At 38.8% G+C, this 19,105-nt stretch overlaps 1 protein-coding gene across 1 annotated transcript in view; it reads right to left on the bottom strand.

The window, feature by feature from the left end:
- The window catches only part of bmp1a (bone morphogenetic protein 1a), an 84,228-nt gene extending 70,031 nt beyond the window's left edge, over window positions 1–14,197 (bottom strand). Inside the window, exon 1 of the mRNA XM_058784123.1 lies at window positions 14,000–14,197. Coding sequence (XP_058640106.1) covers window positions 14,000–14,144 — 145 coding nt within the window. The 5' untranslated portion in view covers window positions 14,145–14,197. The remainder of the gene's footprint in view (window positions 1–13,999) is intronic.
- Between the last annotated feature and the right edge of the window lie 4,908 nt (window positions 14,198–19,105).

Raw genomic sequence — 19,105 nt, 5'->3', positions numbered from 1 at the left:
GTTATAAAAAAAGATTATATTTCAAATAAACACTGTTTTTAAACTTTCTAACCAAAGAATCCCCAAAAATGTAGGCCTATCACAGTTTCCACAATGATATGAAGCAGCACAACTGTTTTCAACATTGATATTAATAAGAAATGTTTTTTTTTTTTTGTTTTTTTTTTTTGAGAAGCAATTTTTTTTTTTAAATTGCATTAATATTTGAGAATATTACTGTGCTATTACTTTTCAAAATAATCAAAAATTTGGGGGAACAATGAAGTGAATGACAACAATTTACAAATTTTCTACCAAAATTCTGCGTTTGCTAGCATCAGGCGATTATGAACATTGTCTGTAAATAAACATATCTCACACTGTAAAAAAAAAAAAAAAAGTTGAGCCAACTTAAAATTTTAAGTCAACCAGCTTCAGCAGATTTTTGAGTTTGCTCAACTTATTTTTATGGGAGATTCTCAAATTTGTGTGTTATCAACTTAAAACGACAAGTTGAGAAAACAAATCTGCTGAAGCTGGTTGCCTTAAAATTTTAAGTTGGCTCAACTTTTTTTTTTTTACAGTGCAATTTTGAAAACATGTATTGATATTGGTACTGTATAAATTTATTTTAGACTGATAGACAAAAGAAAGTTTACTATTCCTTGCCAGTTTATATTCAATATATTCAATGTTGTAAGCAACTTGTAGTGTTAAAAGTTAAAAGTTGCTAACAAAAAGTTGTTAACTACATTGAATCTGTTGAAGGGACAATATATTTTTAAATATATTATTTAACTATAGAATTTATTTTTTAAATTTGTGTGGGAAGCTACTTTGTAAATTTTTCCTGTAGCTTGGCTAGCTACAGTTTCAAAGTTAAATTAGGATTTTACGAAATTATTATTTATAAGTGCCTCAATCCCCAATATCGACCTACACCAATGAAAAAAAAACATATCATGCAAACTGTGTGTCTGAAATACAGTGAGAGAACCATAAATGACCTAAGAACATGTTTCTTTTGAGTAAATATTTGTAAAAGGTTTTCATTTTCACCAGTTTTGGTCTGTGCGACCGCACATACACAATTAAACACACACTTAAATGTGTGTGTGCGTGTGTCTGTGTTAAATGGAAACAGTTGCTGTAGGGTAGCAGGGGGTCAGAACAGTGGCTGCGGCCCGTCTAACCATAACAAACCAATTACTGCCTACAAAGAGCTATTGATCCAACCATCAGCCAGACCGCCCTCGTTTTACACACCAATATTAATGACACCTGATGAGCGGAAAGAGCTATTAATGTCGGTGTGTACGACCAATTTTTGCACTAATTTTCCTTTTCATTGTATATGCTAGCTGCATTGTTTTGATCTGAGATCTGAATGTGTGAATAATGGTTCCTCTAACCATCCAAACACTTAACCACTCATTACATTTGCATTTTTAAGCCTTAGTACTCTACAAACAGTTAGATGCATGTAAAGAAGCATCTAGAGTCGACTAAACAGCAGTTCAAAGGTCACACTATATTTACTATACTCTCCAAAGTCTCTGCTAGGATGACGGAGCTACATAAATGTGGCAGAGGTGTCGCTAACATAGTGAGTGAACCAACACTTGCTTTTCATGGTCAGTTTGCGTTCTCATTATTGTGGCTAATTAGGTGTGAACTAGATGATTGGACCGAGAACTCCCAAGGTTTTTGTGATCGTTTCACACCAACAACAAAGCATATTGTTCCCTCTAATGCATCACGCAGGGCTCATCTTTATTTAGAAGACAATGCGCACACTCTTGTGAGGCTAATTAGATGAACCCTTCAGAGAGTGTGGACAGACAAACTTCATGGACAGGAACCACACATACTAATAGTGTTGGGCAAGTTACTTTGAAACTGTAGCTTGCCAAGCTACAAGCAACCTTGTAGTTGCTGTAGTTGTTAACTACTTCAGTTACAAATGCAAGTCACTGTCTTAATGAGCGAGGAGTCGCGTCATTCATTCATTCAGTAATGAAGCAAAAGGCTGTAGTTATGAATGGCTTATTAATCACTGACTCTCCGAATCGTTCAAAGCCGCAGATTCGTTCACTAACAAAACACCGCTGTTGCTCGGAGACGCACGCATATGTTGCGGAATTCATTGGAACTATATTTTGCAACAAAACAATAATAACAAACAATATTGACAATATTCTGTTTAAAATATATGTTCACTTAATATTACCTTTTTTTTTAACTGTTGTAAAAATTAATGTCACATTTGCCATCGTTTGGATATTCAGGAAATTTGCATTCTTGCTAATATTTTAAACATGAAAAACAATAACGTGCACAGGGTGTGTCTGTATCGAAGAGAGTTTAAATCGATCTCAATGTACAGTCCGTGTCAATATTTGCTCTTCATGCTATCAAGTGCTAAAGATCTACTTTAAAGATACACTGAACAGCAGGGCGATTTGCAGCATACTCAGCGGGCATCCTATCACATGCACGGTGCTTGTGTGAATGCAGTCAGTTTTGACCACAAAAGATGAGATAATTTGATTGGATATCATGTATTTGATTGTTTACGGCACTCCCATTTTCACGTTTTTATATTAGATGCGGCATTTTGCTTGTCAGCAATACATGCTCGGTTTTAATGTTTCTTTAAGTTGCAGTAGAATTAAATGAATGCCAAAACTCAGAATTTTGTTCACGTACCCCCTCCGTCACCTCACATACCCTAGTTTGAGAACCACTGTCCTAAGCGATTGAGGTGTTTTTTTGGTGGATGTAATAATGAACATAGCAGTCGTCATTTACTCCCGACATCTGAGCCGCTGAAGACGCAGAGGATTACTTTTGTTTTTGAAGGGAATGCACCCCAATCTACCTAAATGCGTCCAGCTTCACCTACAGAAGAAGTGAGTATAAGGGTTTTTATTAATCTTTGCAAATCGCCTTTCCTAATAATGTGCTAGTTAGCAAGTTCCACGGCTAAATGCGGTTAAAGTTTACAGCCTCAGAGAAATGCGTCACCCCACGGAAGAGAGGGGCGGGGTGAGTAAAGCTCATTAGCATTTAAAGGGTCATGCACCGAAACTGCTTGATGTGAACAGAGCTGTTTTTGACAAGGTAAAAAGGTTGTTGTTTTACACAACTATTGAGAAATTCTAACCAAAGTATGTTATAGACTTGTCATTAAGACCCTAAAGAATTATATCAACTTGTGGAAAATGGGCATCCGATGACCTCTTTGAGAAACTAGCAACAAAAAAGTTGTTAAAAAACAAGCTGTTTAAAGGGCGATATTTTTTCAAATATATAATTTAGTTTACTTTAAAAACTTATTAAACCAGCTAAGACCAGCTTTAGGCTGTTTTTTTTTTTTTTCTCCAGTAGGGCAATACCTCAATGTTTATTTAGCTACAGAGTTAAATGCTTCATTAGCATCTCTAAGAACATTCTAAGGGGCCATTTACACCGAACATGTTTTTGTATTACCTTGCATTTCCATTGTTTTTCTGCATAAACAGTAGTTCAGGCAACAATGAAAATGTGTTGAGAATTTACTCCATCCATCCAAATTCTGTAGATAAGTGTGTTTCTTCATTAGATCAAATACCATTTACAAGTGAAAATAGGGCTGGGCGATTTTTCCGATTAATTTGAATTTAATGTTTTGCCATGATTTAATTCCTTAGAAACAATTTTGAATAGAAATATTACCAAATGATAGAATTAGACATTTTGATAATTTTGCATCTTTCAAGTTGACTAGTTAAAAAAAATAAATAATAATAATCGACAATGTCAAACGTTTTTTGTTTTTTTTTAAGATTAAATTTTTTTGCCATAACGCACAGCCCTAAGTGAAAATAGTCCAAAACACTTCTAAACAAATTGGATTTTGATGTAAGAGGACAACAATGGATGGCCTTTTTCACTGGAAGAAGTGTTATAATGGATTATGAACTCATACTTCGGCCAGTAGCGACTGTTTAAATTTAAAACATCTTGATGGATTTGTTTTTTACAAACAGGCAGCTTTTCTCTATACAATACATAATTTGATGGACTGGAGTGGTGTGGATTACTTGTGAATTATTGTGGTGTTTTTATCAGCTGTTTGGACTCTCATTCTGACGGCACCCATTCACTGCAGAGGATCCATTGGTGAGCGTGTGATGGAATGCTTAATTTCTCCAAATCTGTTACCATGAAGAAACACTCATTCACATCTTAGATGGCCAGAGGGTGAGAATATTCTCAGCAAATTTAAGTTTTTGGGTGAACTACTCCTTCAAATGTTACTCTACAACACTGGACAAATCCTAATAGTAGAAACAGTAGAACTGAAAGGCGCATTACAATAGACGACAACAGTAGCTTACTGTAATGTTTGCATGTAACAGCATAAATGTGTGGGAAGATATCTGCCTGGCAAGGAAAAAAAAAAAACATTTCTCTAGAGTAAATCTCTGGCTGAGAGCTGAAATTTGCCAAAACCAAAATAAAAGTTGACCTGTGACCCCATGTTACAGAAAGCCAATGAACACACAATGAAATCCTCTTACTGCACACATAACACCCACATCAGTGAAACGTTCTCAAGCCTGCTTAAACACTTCCCCGAGGAACACATGCCTTACTCTTCAGATCACTTCATTACTCACTGCCCGCTCACATCAGCACGGCTCACACATATATAAACATCCGTACATGCTCTCTCACTCTGTGTACACACATGCTGAAGACATCGACAGGGCTCGCGTTGTTTGTTAGATCCTGCTGTGTCATTACTTGAACAAATGGAGTGCAATGCTGCAATGCCGGAGGTGGCGAACAGGCTCATACTAGTGAATTATGTGAAAAGCGTCTTCAGACAGAAGTTTCTCTCTTTCATGTTCTCTGCTCATTTGCTTTGGAAGAAAATTGGAAGAGTGAGTGCTTATTGGGCAATAAATACAAAAATATACTAACAGCCAAACAATTGGACATTAGGTTCTTTACAGGTTCCTTGAGGAACACCTATAAACCTTTCCTGTGGACAAAAGGTTCTTTAATAGTGGAAAAAGATTCTTTAGAATATTAAAATGTCTTTCAGACATCTCTCGGAAAGATTCTTTGGAGATTCTTCTATTTAAACCTAAAAAAGTTTCCTTTTGGAACCTCCATTTTTAAGAGTGTATCCGTTTGTCATGATCTAAAAAAAAATGACGCTGATTATTATGCCAAATGGTCCAAGTCCAAGAAAGCATCAATAATATTTATAACTAAAAATTCTAAGAACTTTTTAAAATAACATTTCAGATGTGCACTATTTCTAGGACACTGATCACGTCACATTGTACAGACAGTCAGATGTTCTGGATTCCACTGAAGCACAAGATGCTCTATTTGGATCATTATCAAATCATGCTGGAGAACATGATCATTCGATCAATGTGTGGAGCTCATGCAGCTTTAGTTCTTCTGTTATGAAATAAAAACGGTTATGCTGTTAATATAATTTATTATTCTTTTAAAACTTTAAAAAGAGTGCCAAATAGAAGCATTTAAACCAGAGGACGCAGACTTTTGGAGCTCACTGCACTTGGCAGAGGAGTTTTGCTGCCGGGCAATGGATTTAGATTGTTATAACTCATTGAGCAGAAAGCAGCATACTAGGGAAAAGAGAAAAGAAACAGGAAGTTACTTCCTGACTTGAAAACCAGTATCACAACATATAGTTTCTTAGAATGGCAGATGTATGAAAACCAGATGTCCTCCTCCACATGATTCTTCCACCCTCTTTTTTACCTCTCTTGACCTTCTCTTATCTGAGTCAAATGTACAAACTCAAGCTGTTTGCTAACATTCAGCTGACAGCCTGAGTCCGCTGGGTTTAAATGCTGGACGTCTTACCACGTAAAAGCAGAGTTTTAACTTGTATGGAACACATTTATGATATCTTTATGGTGTTTTTTGTCCCTATTGAAGCTTGAAAACATCACTGTAATTGAATGAAAAATTACCTTTAAAATGTCGTCTTTCAAAGCGGAAGAGATTCAGAACGACACGAGGATGGGTAAATCAAAATGCTTATATTTTGGTGAACTATCCCTATAACGGCATTTCTGTTACAGCAGTTCGGCCATTTTTAAAATTGTGCAGCTTTTCCAGTAACAAGAAGCAGAGTAGCGTGACAAAGATTATAGCCTGTCACACACTGTATATTACATTATATTGCAGAGCCTTACAACCGAGCAACCTGAGGCAATAATCAAATGCTGTCTTCTAGAAAATTCCTCTCTGTCTCTTTAGTATAGGGTTGGGAGGTCTGATTCATTTTAGTGAATCGCTTGGTTTGGATTCACTGTTATTCTAATAGAATAACAGCAATAAAACAAAATGTATGTTTTGTGCAAGATAAATACTTTAAAATGAAATGATAAAATCTGATCTATTTCAAAGATATTGCCTGGTGAACTATATATTTGAACTAATGGGAAAACTATTTTCAATTAAATGGTTAAATAGTAAATTAGCAAAAATTTACTCATTCTCAGGCCGTCCAAGGTGTAGATGAGGTTGTTTCTTCATCAGAACGGATTTGGAGAAATGTATAGCATCACATCACTTGCTCACCAATAGATGCTCTGCAGTGAATGGGTGCCGTCAGATTGAGAGTCCAAACAGCTGATAAAAACATCACAATAATCCACAAGTAATCCACACCACTCCAGTCCATCAGTTAATGTCGAGTGAAGTGAAATGCTTCAACGAACAAATCCATCATTAAGGCATTTCTTTAAACTTCAAACCATTGTTTCTGGCTAATAGAGTCCCTAATCCATAATATTGCTTTCTCCAGTGAAAAAGCCATCTCATCTGAATCAGGAGACAAATATGCACGGATAAAGCATCTTTTAAACAATCAATTCCGTGGATTTTGATGTAAAAGGACAACTGGAGGAAGCGTTATTATGGATAGAAGACTCATATTTTCCATACGTTCAAAACGACTTCATAATGAATTTGTTTCTTACAAAGATGCAGCCTTTTCACTTCACAAGACGTTAATCGATGGGCTGGAGTTGTATTGATTACTTGTGGATTATTGTGATGTTTTTATCGGCTGTTTGGACTCTCATTCTGACGGCACCCATTCACTGCAGAGGATCCATTGGTGAGACAGTGATGTAATGCTACATTTCTCCAAATCTCTTCTCATGAAGAAACAAACTCATTTACATCTCTAAGTCGTGAGCCTAATTCATTTGATAACATTAGTGGCACAGAAATGACACACTTGACCTTCAAAAGTAGCTTATAGCTTTAACAATATCAAGGTAGCTTCCCCAACAATGCATATGACTGAGGTCTCAGATCAGTTCCAACCTCAATCACTTAAAAAAACAGCATCTAAAATGGGTTCAGACGTGCAGCGGGGTGATGTATGGTTCACGGTTTAGCTGCCAGAGGGGTCTGAATGCGCCGCAGTCACATCAGCTGGCAGACAGACTCAGAAACCCGCAGGACCGGGCCATGCTGGCATGCACTGAATGACCTACAGTCTGCAGGCACACTCACCTCATCTCATCTCACTCTCCTATATCTAGCCCTCATTTTCTGTGATCCTCACCCAGAGGGCAAGAGGGGGAGGAAAGAGAGGAAACCTTTGGCTCGGTTACAGTTATAAACATCCATTGCACAACAGCAAAGACGGGCTCAATGAACCAATGAGTGTAGCCAGGAAACAACAGCACCTACAGAGTTTAGGTGAATCCTGGAGCTTATGGAAATGAGGTCTTACAAATTAAACTTTTTCATTTGTTGTCCTGAGGCTGGATTATGGAAATAATGTTGACAGACAGATGTTACGCAACGTAGCTCTCCAATTCCTTCAGGAAAAAGACATTGCAGTTGGAGAGGCGTACAGTAATTGTGCGTGACTGCTTCTCATTCATTTTTCATTCCATAAACGGGAGAATTTATCTAGATGAATGCGCCGAAAGTTCCCGGGAGGGCTTTCAGGTTAGAAATACAGCCTTATATTTTTAAGCAGACAACTTCACTATTTAAGTTCCTGAGATTCCTATAATACTGAGAGAGATTTTCCTTACAATCAGGCCAAGTACATTTGTCACGGTGTCCTGTAAAAGCCATAATTAAGGCCCAATGTTTTAGCTGAGAATAGCGTTTGGCGCAAAGCACTTTAAATCTTTTACCAAATGCAAAAAAAAAAAAAATGTAAAAAACGATGTGGCAAGGATCATAAATGATTTCACTTAAGGCAATATTCAAGGTTCACTACAAGTTAAACCCAATTTATGGCACTTCTGGCATAATGTTAATTTATAATTAATATTAATTAATTTCCAATTTTCTTCTTAAAAAATATATAAAAATCTGGGTTATAGTGAGGGACTTATAATGGAAGTAAATGTGGCCGATCCATAAACGTTAAAATACTCACTGCCTCAACAGCCACAAGATTTTAAACACTGTGTTGATTTTCTCAATTGACTTTAGTGTGAAAAATCATACTTCATAATATCCAGTTTTACAGTTTTGTTGACATGAAACCCTGAAATGGTCATAAAAAGTACAACTTTACAGCTCAAATGATACGCATTTTAAAAATGTAGGTGCTTTAATAAAATGCTAAGTTTTACATGTCTGTTTCTTTTCTACTTCCATCGTTAATGCCGCACAATTACCTTGATTTTTGCTTTTTATCTAAATCTTGAAAAACGTGAAATATTCCAGAAAGTGTGTTTCTGTGCCACTAGCATCACCAAACAGAACTGCATATATAACTGTTTCAAACAGGTTTACACAAGCAATCCCCCCAATCTCCTATTGGTTTGCCAAATAAAAAGCCCCGCCTCCCATTTCACACCATTGGCTGAGCCAGTGTTGCTATGCTGGGCTGGTCAGGATGCTCAAACAAACAGCACAATGTTTTCATAACACAGAGCCACAATTATTTAACCAGCAGATTACTTATAGTGATGCATATTAAACTATAGGATAGCAAAGAGTATTTTGGCGCTGAAAATATTATCTTTAATGAATGTGATTACAACTCTCTGAACAGTTATGATGAAATCCAGTGTGCTAGAATGTGAGATTTTGAATTGAGTTTTAACACTCTATTCCACATATGTACCTAAAACTACTACATTTCACTTATTTTTCCAACAGATTCCGACTGTGAAATTGTTTGGAATTAGGCAGAATCACTTGAAAAGTTATTAAATAACCACCAATCCTCTCCAAAAAGAAAAATGAACCATGGGAGTGTATGATGTCACCAGTTGTGCATGTATGACAGGCTCTGCGCTCGGCCAGCGGCTCCAGCTGAACTGTCTGTGCTTGTGGTTTTCCATGCCGAGCAATGAGGCAGACTCTGAAGACGCAAAAAGAAGGAATTCGAGCACCACATTTCTTGGTGAGTGGTGCAACAGGGAATCAGGTCAAAGAGTGCTTTATTAAAACCATGCTGGGGAAAGAGACGGGGAACAACATTTGTCATGTGAGAACTACAGCTGAGTGCAAGCTAGCAGTCAGAGCTTTGCAGCCTCTCTGTGTATTTGTTGTCTGGTTTATTTCATAGAGTTTATGAATTAAGCACTTACATAAGACATGCGAGAGAAATGAGGACAAAGCTACAACGTTCTCTTCATTCTCAAGTCAACATGAAATCAAAATTCATCCTACTGGCATTCCTAAATAAATAGTTCAAATCAACAATAAAAATGCACTCATCGTATCCTCCATGATCTAAACCTGTATAACTTCTGTGTGAAGAATCTTCACAGTGTTACTTAATCAAAACAATAGCTGATAAATTCCAAAAATTACCACACAAAAGAAACATCACAAAAGAGCTCCATACAACTCCTGCACTATATTCCAAGTCTTCTTAGGTCATACAAAAAATGTTAGGAAAATGCCTAAATTTAAGTGGTTATTCATGACAATTTTGCCTTGCAATGAGCTGTTAAAGTCACCATGAAATGGATGTAGCGACAGATGTTTTCTTCCATACTGACATGGATCTGAGTGAAACATCGACAAGAAATAAATGTAGTGTGGGGTTTAGGGTGGATAGGGCGGGTTCCATGCACTAAATTGTTTATTGGTTGTTGAGATGTGGGCATTGCACTCAAAAGTGGAAGCAGATGAAGATGAGCTTGAAGAGGCGGGGTTTAAGCAGACTAAATGATTTGAAAAGTCTTGCATAAATCTGGTGTTTTCACAATAAGACCAATAACTTTGCATATTGAAAATATATTTTCCATTTCATGCTGACTTTCAAGCCAAAGGTATGCCTTTTTTTTTTTTTATTGCACCAGTTGGTGGGTCCACTAGGTGGCAAGTTTTTTAAGAACTAGTCAAAAAAACCAACAACTGATAAGATCAAAGAAGACAACAGAAGGGAAAAGTGGAAACGACAATATTTGATATGTGAGGAAGTCAAAAGGTTGCCATGATTGTACGACTTGAGTATAAAAACAATACAACTTTGTGTTGCCATCTACAGGCCAGGTGAAGTATCAAAAGTCAAACACATGGTCGTGGTCAACTGGGGTCATGGTCAATTGAGAATACATTGAAAGCTACAACATTAGACTGTGCATGAAACGTAGCAGCAAGCGGAAAAACTAAGTACACCCCAGGTTTAATGGCATAGTTCACCCAAAAAGGAAAACTCTGGCCTTTAGTCTGTTGGGCTTTCTTTCTACAGTGGAACACAAAGGAAGAAAAAAATGCATTTTTTTTCTATACACTGAAGCCAGCGGGGTTCAAAATCACGTTGTTTTGGAGTCCGTTGACTTTCAATGCATGGAAAAAATGGTTCTTCAAATTTCCTTCTTTTGTGTTCCACAAAAGAAGCAAGAAGAATGGCATAAAAGGTGACAGAATTGCCATTTCCGGATGAAAATATTTGTAGTAAATTCAATGCAACATTTTCCTTAAAACCTGATTTATAAACAAGCAATTCATTTTGCTAGTGTAAAGAATGGAATTCAATAAGCAGACCAATATGTAGTGCATTTCAACAGCAACTCTGTTTGACAGCTTGATCGTTCTACCACATCTATTTAGATGAAGTGTAAACACGGCGCATTACATCTGTGTTCCTACTCCTCTCTCGTACACGCAGACCTCTCGTCTCGCATAATCTCTGCTACAGCTGGGCCGTTTGGGCCCCGTCCAGAACCAATCCCAAACCCCGTCCTCTTCTACCACTCAGATCTGAGAGGGATGAAGGGTATGTGCACATTTTTTGTTCTCCAAAATTATAGCCGTGTTTACAACAGTTCAATCAGGTCAGAGAGCCAGGCACTATGGGTATTGACATCACAGTTAAGGTATTAGGGGTAATGAAGGATCGACCAATACTCTTTCCTGCCCAGCGCAAACTTTGACACAAAAATTAAGGGCATTAATTCCGCAGTGGCGTCAACTCGCAAAATCCGTTTGTTTGGAAATTGTGGTGACGGAGCTATTAAACTGTTTATAAAAGAAGGAGATAAACAGCTGTGAATAACAGATAATCGCCGTATCGTTTCATAACAGCCAGTGAACTCTGACTCACAACAACCCGTGTAAATACATCGCTTCCTTTTTACGAAAAGTTCACGCACCAAATAAACAAAAACAAATTTATAGAGAAAGACGACAGAGCCACTTCTCTTAGCTTAGCTAACCTGAATGATGCATGAAATGCGATAGCGAGGAGTCACCAACCAAAACAGAATCACTTTGGCTTAACGTCGCTGGAGAGCCTGAATCACAGAGTGACAGAACAATCCGGGAAGTTAATCCTAGTATGAGATCGACGCCCCCTGAGCCTTTGCGGGTCAACCAGCCTAATATGCCTGGAATACCAATTTCAGCTGGTGGCCTCTGTTATTGTCCTATAGCCACTTGTTAAGAGGAAAGTCTGTCTCTCATAGGGGTGAAAATGTAAAAATGAACAGCCAAGGGCCCCATTGAGCTGCAAATGAGGACATAGAAAAAAACAGGCCTGAAAGAGTAAAAAAGAGGAAGATGAAAGAGAGGGAGTTAGGAAGGAGGTGGAGAGGAGTAGCAGACAAGTTAATAGAGACCAAGATCCCTGAGATTTTACACGTCTCCGGAGTGACCCCTGTGTGAGCTTCAAGAAACTTGGATTCATTTCAATCCATCCACTTAACGGTGTAAAAACCAATCAAATGTCAACCTGCAGGTGGCAAAACAAAGGAAATCCGTAACATCCCACCACAAGCTGAAGATTAGGGTTAATGTGCTGAACTACATTCAAGTTCTATTTCTCAATTTCATAGTAGATCAGTTAACGCTTGATCTCTTCAAGTGATGGTTCAACCTAAAAAATTAAAATTCTGTCATCTTTTATTCGCTCTCAGGTCATTCCAAACCTGTATTAATGTTCATTACGGCACCGAGTATAAAGTTATTTTCTAGTATCATATATTGCAAAAATAATCTGTTTTCCCAAAAACTTCCTTTGTCTGTCATTGGTTGACCAAAAAGGTAATGCCGCCCCAATCTCACCCCATAGGTTAGGCCACTTTTGCTCTGTTAGGTCAGGATGTTCAAACAAACAGCAATGTTTTCATACCACCACAAAGTCACAGTGTTTACACTCTTTAGGGAAATCAACCTACCAACAGATTACTTCAACCTGTCTCTGTATATTAACTTGGATTGGAGAAAGTACTTTAACATCACCTCAATATAAAGTTTAGGCAGGCACCTTTAAGAAATCTCAAGCATTAGTTATATGCTCAAAGTTTAGGCATGCCATATTTGGGACCATTCCTTCTTAGTAAACATTTTCTGTGAAACTCAATAACTTCTTGGCGAACGACAAAATAAGGGCGCTTGCCCTGACGGCACGAAATGCGAAAATAGACAGTGCCTCTCTTGGGACCCAAAGAATTAATTACTTCCCTAGAGCTACTAAACCGTAATTATATCAGACATAATTGCTTGAATTCAGGTCGAGATAAAGTTATCCTCCGGAACATGTGGGTATATGATACAAGTCTGGTCTAGCCATGAAATTGGGGCCATCAAGCTAAGCGCTTTTTATAACTTTGGTTGTGTGCCAAACAGCATCTAGACAGTGTGTAGGCTATAGTATGTATACTGTGTAAAGTATGTGACTTTTAATTTGTGTAACATAAGTAATATTAAACATGATTTTACAATTACTCATTTCATTGGTCTGCCAAGAGTTTTTTTTTCTTTCACATTTACAAACGCAAAATAACCATGTTTATTTCTGAGATGACAACAGGGCGCCACTTTCTGAATTAAATATGAGGAAGTCATGTGACAACAATGCAGCACACCACTCTTACAGTTTCACATTTCTATAAAATTAAAAAAAAAAAGTATGCAATAATAACTTAGTGATAAATTGCATCCCCTACGTCATAATGCAATTTCTGTGATGGATGACGTAGTGCACCCTTTACAGGAAAACCGAGCCGGCCGGTCACTACGTCATTCAACAGAGTGACATGGCAAAGGGGGGATGTTCCAACCCCAAAACTGAGAACACTATCTAGGGAATAAAAATGCATTGCTATAGCAACCCAATCTGCAACTTTGTTGCGATCCATCCCATAATAACAATTGAAAGTTTTGCACATACTTTTAACTGCAATTTACTCTTTAAATAAACAAATGTCAATCGTTGGCGCACCGTTCGCAAATTCAAACTTTCGCGAAACTTTTCGTAAACAAAACGAAGAAAAACTTTCCGGCTGTGATTTGGCGAAAGAAAACACCGCCAGGTAAATATTTTCGGTCTGGTGTCAAAACATCGCGTAATCTTTAAGAAATCGTTGTGTCAACAACACTTTGCGCAAAGTATTTTGGTGTTTACTGACGCCGCGGATCGCGTGTTTATTTTGCGCTGTCATCTACAGTTTATAGTTCGCACAGTATCACAGCAGCCTTACGTGGCTTGCGCGAAAGCTTGCATCTTATCAAAGCAGGGTAGATAAATGTCTTTCGGGCTCACCAGCTTTGCAGGGATCTTTGTAGTCGATCACATCTGACGAACTGCTGGTCTCCACATAGTAGCCTGGGTCAATCGCGTCCAAATCGAGCGCTGCGAGCACGGCGAAGCTGGAGAGCAGGAACGCACACCTCGCTGCGAGGTCCATGATTGGGCTAGTGGAGCAGGAATAGAGGTACAGACGGAGAGAGATGATCGGCGGAGGGGGAGGGAGGGGGAGGGAGGAAAATGGGAGGATTTAGGGGAAATGAGATCCCTCTCGAGGGCGGGTTTAAAAGCGCAGCTCTGCCTCCACACACACACTCAGAGAGGGACACACTCGCATTGTGTTCCCATAGCAAGGAAGTGATTTGTGCAGCTGGGCTGTGTGGCAGTGCATGGGTTACTAACTTTGTAGGAGAGAGGTGTTGGTGCTTCTCACACTGGTTTGTGACATGCCTCTGTGTATGCCGAGATCCCAGTGTAACTACCTATATGTTGTGTTTCCATTGTGGGCTGTGTGGTGTTGTCTCTGTGTGCTGTGTTACTATTGCTATGTTCACTGTAGTTCTGTATTGTGTTCACTGTGAGTGCTGCTCTCTATGAAAGTAAGGTGTAAAGCTGTCACTCAGGCATTACCCATTCATTAGTACATTCTGCTACTAATAGCTAGGTAATATGTTCATTTTAGGTATTAATATGTACACTTCAGGTATTGATATGTACACTTCAGGTAGCCTAATGTGTGCCATTTAGGCACTTTTATGTACACTTTAGCTATGTACCTTCAAGGTAGCCTACCAGTATGGTGTAAATAAGGTACAAAGGTGTACGTTTTGAAAGCGCATCGCCTCAGTGGCAGCTTTTGTCACTTTTCTTCTAAGAATGTAAGGTAAGTATTGTTCCAAATGGACATTTTAGTGTATAAAATTCAGTTTGTAATACTCTCTGTGTGTTTTCTGTTTTTACAAAGTGTTGCATGTACAGTATGTTCTTTACATGTCTATCCATCTAAATCAATAATGGTCAAGTGAAATGTATCAGTATTTTTGTTTATGTCATGATGAAGGCATGTTGAGGTTGAGGAGCCACCTACATAGTGTACACTATCACTTTGGCTGAAAACGTCATGGAGAATAAATATTGTATAATAATGTATCGGATATAGTGTAGACACAAGCCAAGATGTATATGTCTCTCAGGAATACTGTAGTTCTGAGTGGTCAGCTGTGGCACTCTGCAATTAAGTATTTTTAGTGGAAATATTTTGCAAATAAACTGTATATTTGATCCGAACCATCTAGATTCAGTTCAAGTGTATCACTCAATAATTGAATCCCCTGATAACATTTGCTAGAATTTATTTTGCAATAATGATGATTTATTGTTTTTATGTTCATCTCTACATATTTTAGTTGTTTGATTTATTTGCAGGGTTACTGCAGCTCATAAAAAAGTCTTGCAAAGTCTTAATTCACCCTTCCACAATTTAAGGCCTCAGAAAGGTCTTAAATCACAGCAGATAGTCCTAAATTCCTGAAGTCATTCCATTTTAAAAGAACGTCTTCATCAGTATTTTTGTTTACAAATTCAAATATCTAAATTTAGATATACTTGAGATGCAAATGTAAAATGAAGTTTTAAAAACCGAACCAAATTAAGTGAGTTTATGCTCAAAACCAGAACAAACCATCTGTCAATGGAGTAGGCAAACTTGAATGAAGTTGATTTATCTGAGCCTATTGGGCAGATCCTTGTTCTTGTTTTAATCATAATCAAACCAGTTTGATCAATTTCTCAAAAAACAAGACTTCATCTTGTGTCATTTCGCTTCTCAGATAAATGTATCTTGATTTTTGAATCTTCAGACATTTGCACTGGAAAACAAGACAAAAATGCTGATGACTTTTTCATAGTGTGATCAGGGGGTATGGTACAAGTTTTTTCTGTATTCTAGTGTTTGGGAGCAGAGCTATTCCAGATTCATTTACATTAAGAGAAGGTTTTGTGTTTCCTTTAATGTATTCCTTACGTTTTCTTCATTTGGTCTTAATAAGGTCTTTAAAAAGTCATAAATTTACCTTCATAAATGCTGCAGAAACCCTGATTTGTAAATATTGTTAATCAAGTCTACCACATTGCTACAGACTTGACTATATCACAGTGCAAATCCATCTCAGTAAGTGATGTTATTGGGGGCGTCACATTGCATAAACAACGCCCTGTCATTTGTCACAAGTCAACATACAAACTAACAGCACATTTCATACTGCAAAGGCATGGTTTTCATAGAGTGAGAGCGTAAAAGCATGTAATTTGTTACAGATGAACATTGTTCTCCATTACTTAGAATGTCTTCGCCATCAATAATTTAGTTGTTTTGTTGTACAGATATTACATAATCCATTTTCCAGTTTAGTATTCCCTCTTTCTCTGGGAATAGTATCCTTTATTCGGATTCCCTCGTGTAATAAACTCTGATTTATGTTGGATGGAAGTTTTAAATCATATATACAGAAACCATATATATAATAAACTCTCCGTTTCCCATCGATTTTGTAGTGTACTACATTTGTGCCTGCTTCTTTTCTTTCTATTAAAGGGGAATTCCATTTTTTTTTTTTCTTTATCCTCAGAGCCATTGTAACACTCATCTGTGGAGTGGAATAGTGGGAATTCCCCTTGCATGCATCTGTTGGGATGTGTGCTGTTACATTATTATGTATGTAATGATGATGTGCATCTTAACATCTGACCCACACTGAATCACAGTACTTTTTGTATGGATCTGATGCAATATGAGATCCCAGATGACATTTTGTTCCCATCAAATTATTGTTAGAGATGCCAAAAAATGAAATAAGTCTTTAGTCACTTCCTTTCTTCATCATAATGATACTCAAAGGAAAATCCCTCCTGCATTTGAATCCATGTCAAGTAGAGTGAATTTTAAGTTATCCAAGTTTAAGAATGTCTCACACTCTTTGTTTATTGTTCACCTTGTCTAGACTTTATATTGAAATACTCACAACAGCAAGGTCATGGTTTCGATATCACAATATGTGTCTCTTATACATGGAAAAAAGCATTTGCCAAATGCAAATAAATTGATATTTCACTGGACTCGGCTGCATATGTTTAGTGGCCTGTTGTTATATGCGGCCTCTTTGAAACCAATATAATCAAGAAACCGATATTTTATTAGAATATATAGAGTGTTTTGGTAGTCTATGTATCAAAAATGTATCAATCAATTAGTTAGTCAATGTAGCCAAATGTCTGTTATTTTAATGTAATGTTTTCTTATCTTAATAGCCTACAGTTGCACGCAATAGCTGATTCTATTCTGCATCGTCAGATCGGTGATTGTGTTCAATGAAAGTTTTTAAATTTGAGTTTGAATATCATTTTGCATGACATTAGCAGCCATGATGACATTGACAAAGGATAATTGGTCCCACTTTAACAACTGTGTACTTACATTTAAATTAATCATTTGGTACAATGCACTTATTGTGTACATACATGTTTTTACATTGTACTTTTTAAAATACCTATATGTAATTACATCTGTAATTAATTTATAATTACACTGTTGACCCATCCCTTACACCTTAACCCACCCTTAAACCTACCCATACCACCAAACCTGTCCCTAACCTTACCCGTATCCCACCTCAATAACAGCAAAAGTGTTTTGCAATACAATATGAACACAATAAGTACATTGTACTTATTTTTTGATGCAAGTACATAGTAGTTAAGGCCACCTAATACAGTATAAAGTGTGACCGGATAATTTACCTCCGATCTTTAAAATAAATAAACAAATAAAAGGAACAAGAACGACTGCAATGGAGGCTGATATTTAATATTAATTATTTAGCACAATGTTGCCACAATGTTTTTTTAATTTTTTTTTCACCATGAGAATAGTTCCAACTTGGAACTTCCAAGTGAAACCAGAAAGATTGAATGTGGACTATGTACACAGTGATTCGAACGAATCGGTTGAAAGAATGATTCGGTTGAAAGAATGATTCGGTGACTCACTTAAAAAGACAACCACTGGTCGCCACCTACTGGTGTGATGATTAAATGTACAGAGAGAGTCATTGTAAATCGCCACCACCAATGCATAGATTATACGACAGGGGACTCCGAGGACCATGGCGGGTCAGGGGACTCCGAGGACCATGGCGGGTCAGGAGGCTTGGAAGGCCAAGGCGGCTCCAGGGACACGAGAGGCCAAGTAGGAGCAGGGAGCTTGGGAGGCCACGGAGGATCCAGGGACACGAGAGGTCTAGGAGGAGCAGGGAGCTTGGGCGCCCATGGAGGATCCAGGAGCTTGGGCGCCCAAGACGGAGCAGGACTCACAGGGGAATAGCCCCCCCACACAAAATTTTAAGGCTGAAATTAGGGGTTTTCTGTCTTAGTGCGGACTCTTGGGGGCGCTCTGGAAGCGCGGACTCTTGGGGGCGCTCTGGAAGCGCGGACTCTTGGGGGCGCTCTGGAAGCGCGGACTCTTGGGGGCGCTCTGGAAGCGCGGACTCTTGGGGGCGCTCTGGAAGGCGAGGAGCTGGACGGAACCAGCAGAGATTCTTGAGGGCGCTCTGGCTGCGCGGACCCTTGGGGGCGCTCGGGCAGCGAGAGACAGGAAGGCGCCTTCGTGGCGCAGGCACTGGGAGGCGCTCTTGAAGCGCGGACTCTTGAATGCGCTCGGGCAGCGCGGAGCTAGGGAGGCGCCTTCTTGGCGCAGGCACAGGGGGATGCTCTTGAAGCGCGGACTCTTGAATGCGCTCTGGAATCGCGGAGGTAGGGAGGCGCCTTCGTGGCGCAGGAGAGCTGGACGGGACCAGTGGAGGCACAGGAGAGCTGGACGGGACCAGTGGTGGCACAGGAGAGCTGGACGGGACCAGTGGAGGCACAGGAGACACAGGAGAGCTGGACGGGACCAGCGGGCTTGCCATACTTCTAGGCGGGCTTGCCATACTTCTCGGCGGGATTGCCGCACTCTCTGTCGGCGGGATAGCCGCATTCCGTGTCGGCGGGTTTGCCGTGACCGCGGACGGCGGCGGGAATTCGTGGGCCGCCGCTGGCGAGTTGGTTCCGACTCGGGCCCGGACGCTT

This window comes from Onychostoma macrolepis, chromosome 08, assembly GCF_012432095.1.
Source record: "Onychostoma macrolepis isolate SWU-2019 chromosome 08, ASM1243209v1, whole genome shotgun sequence".
Lineage (NCBI taxonomy): Eukaryota > Metazoa > Chordata > Actinopteri > Cypriniformes > Cyprinidae > Onychostoma > Onychostoma macrolepis.
The sequence above is the reverse complement of the archived record's forward strand: the minus strand, read 5'-3'. Positions and strand labels throughout refer to the sequence as shown.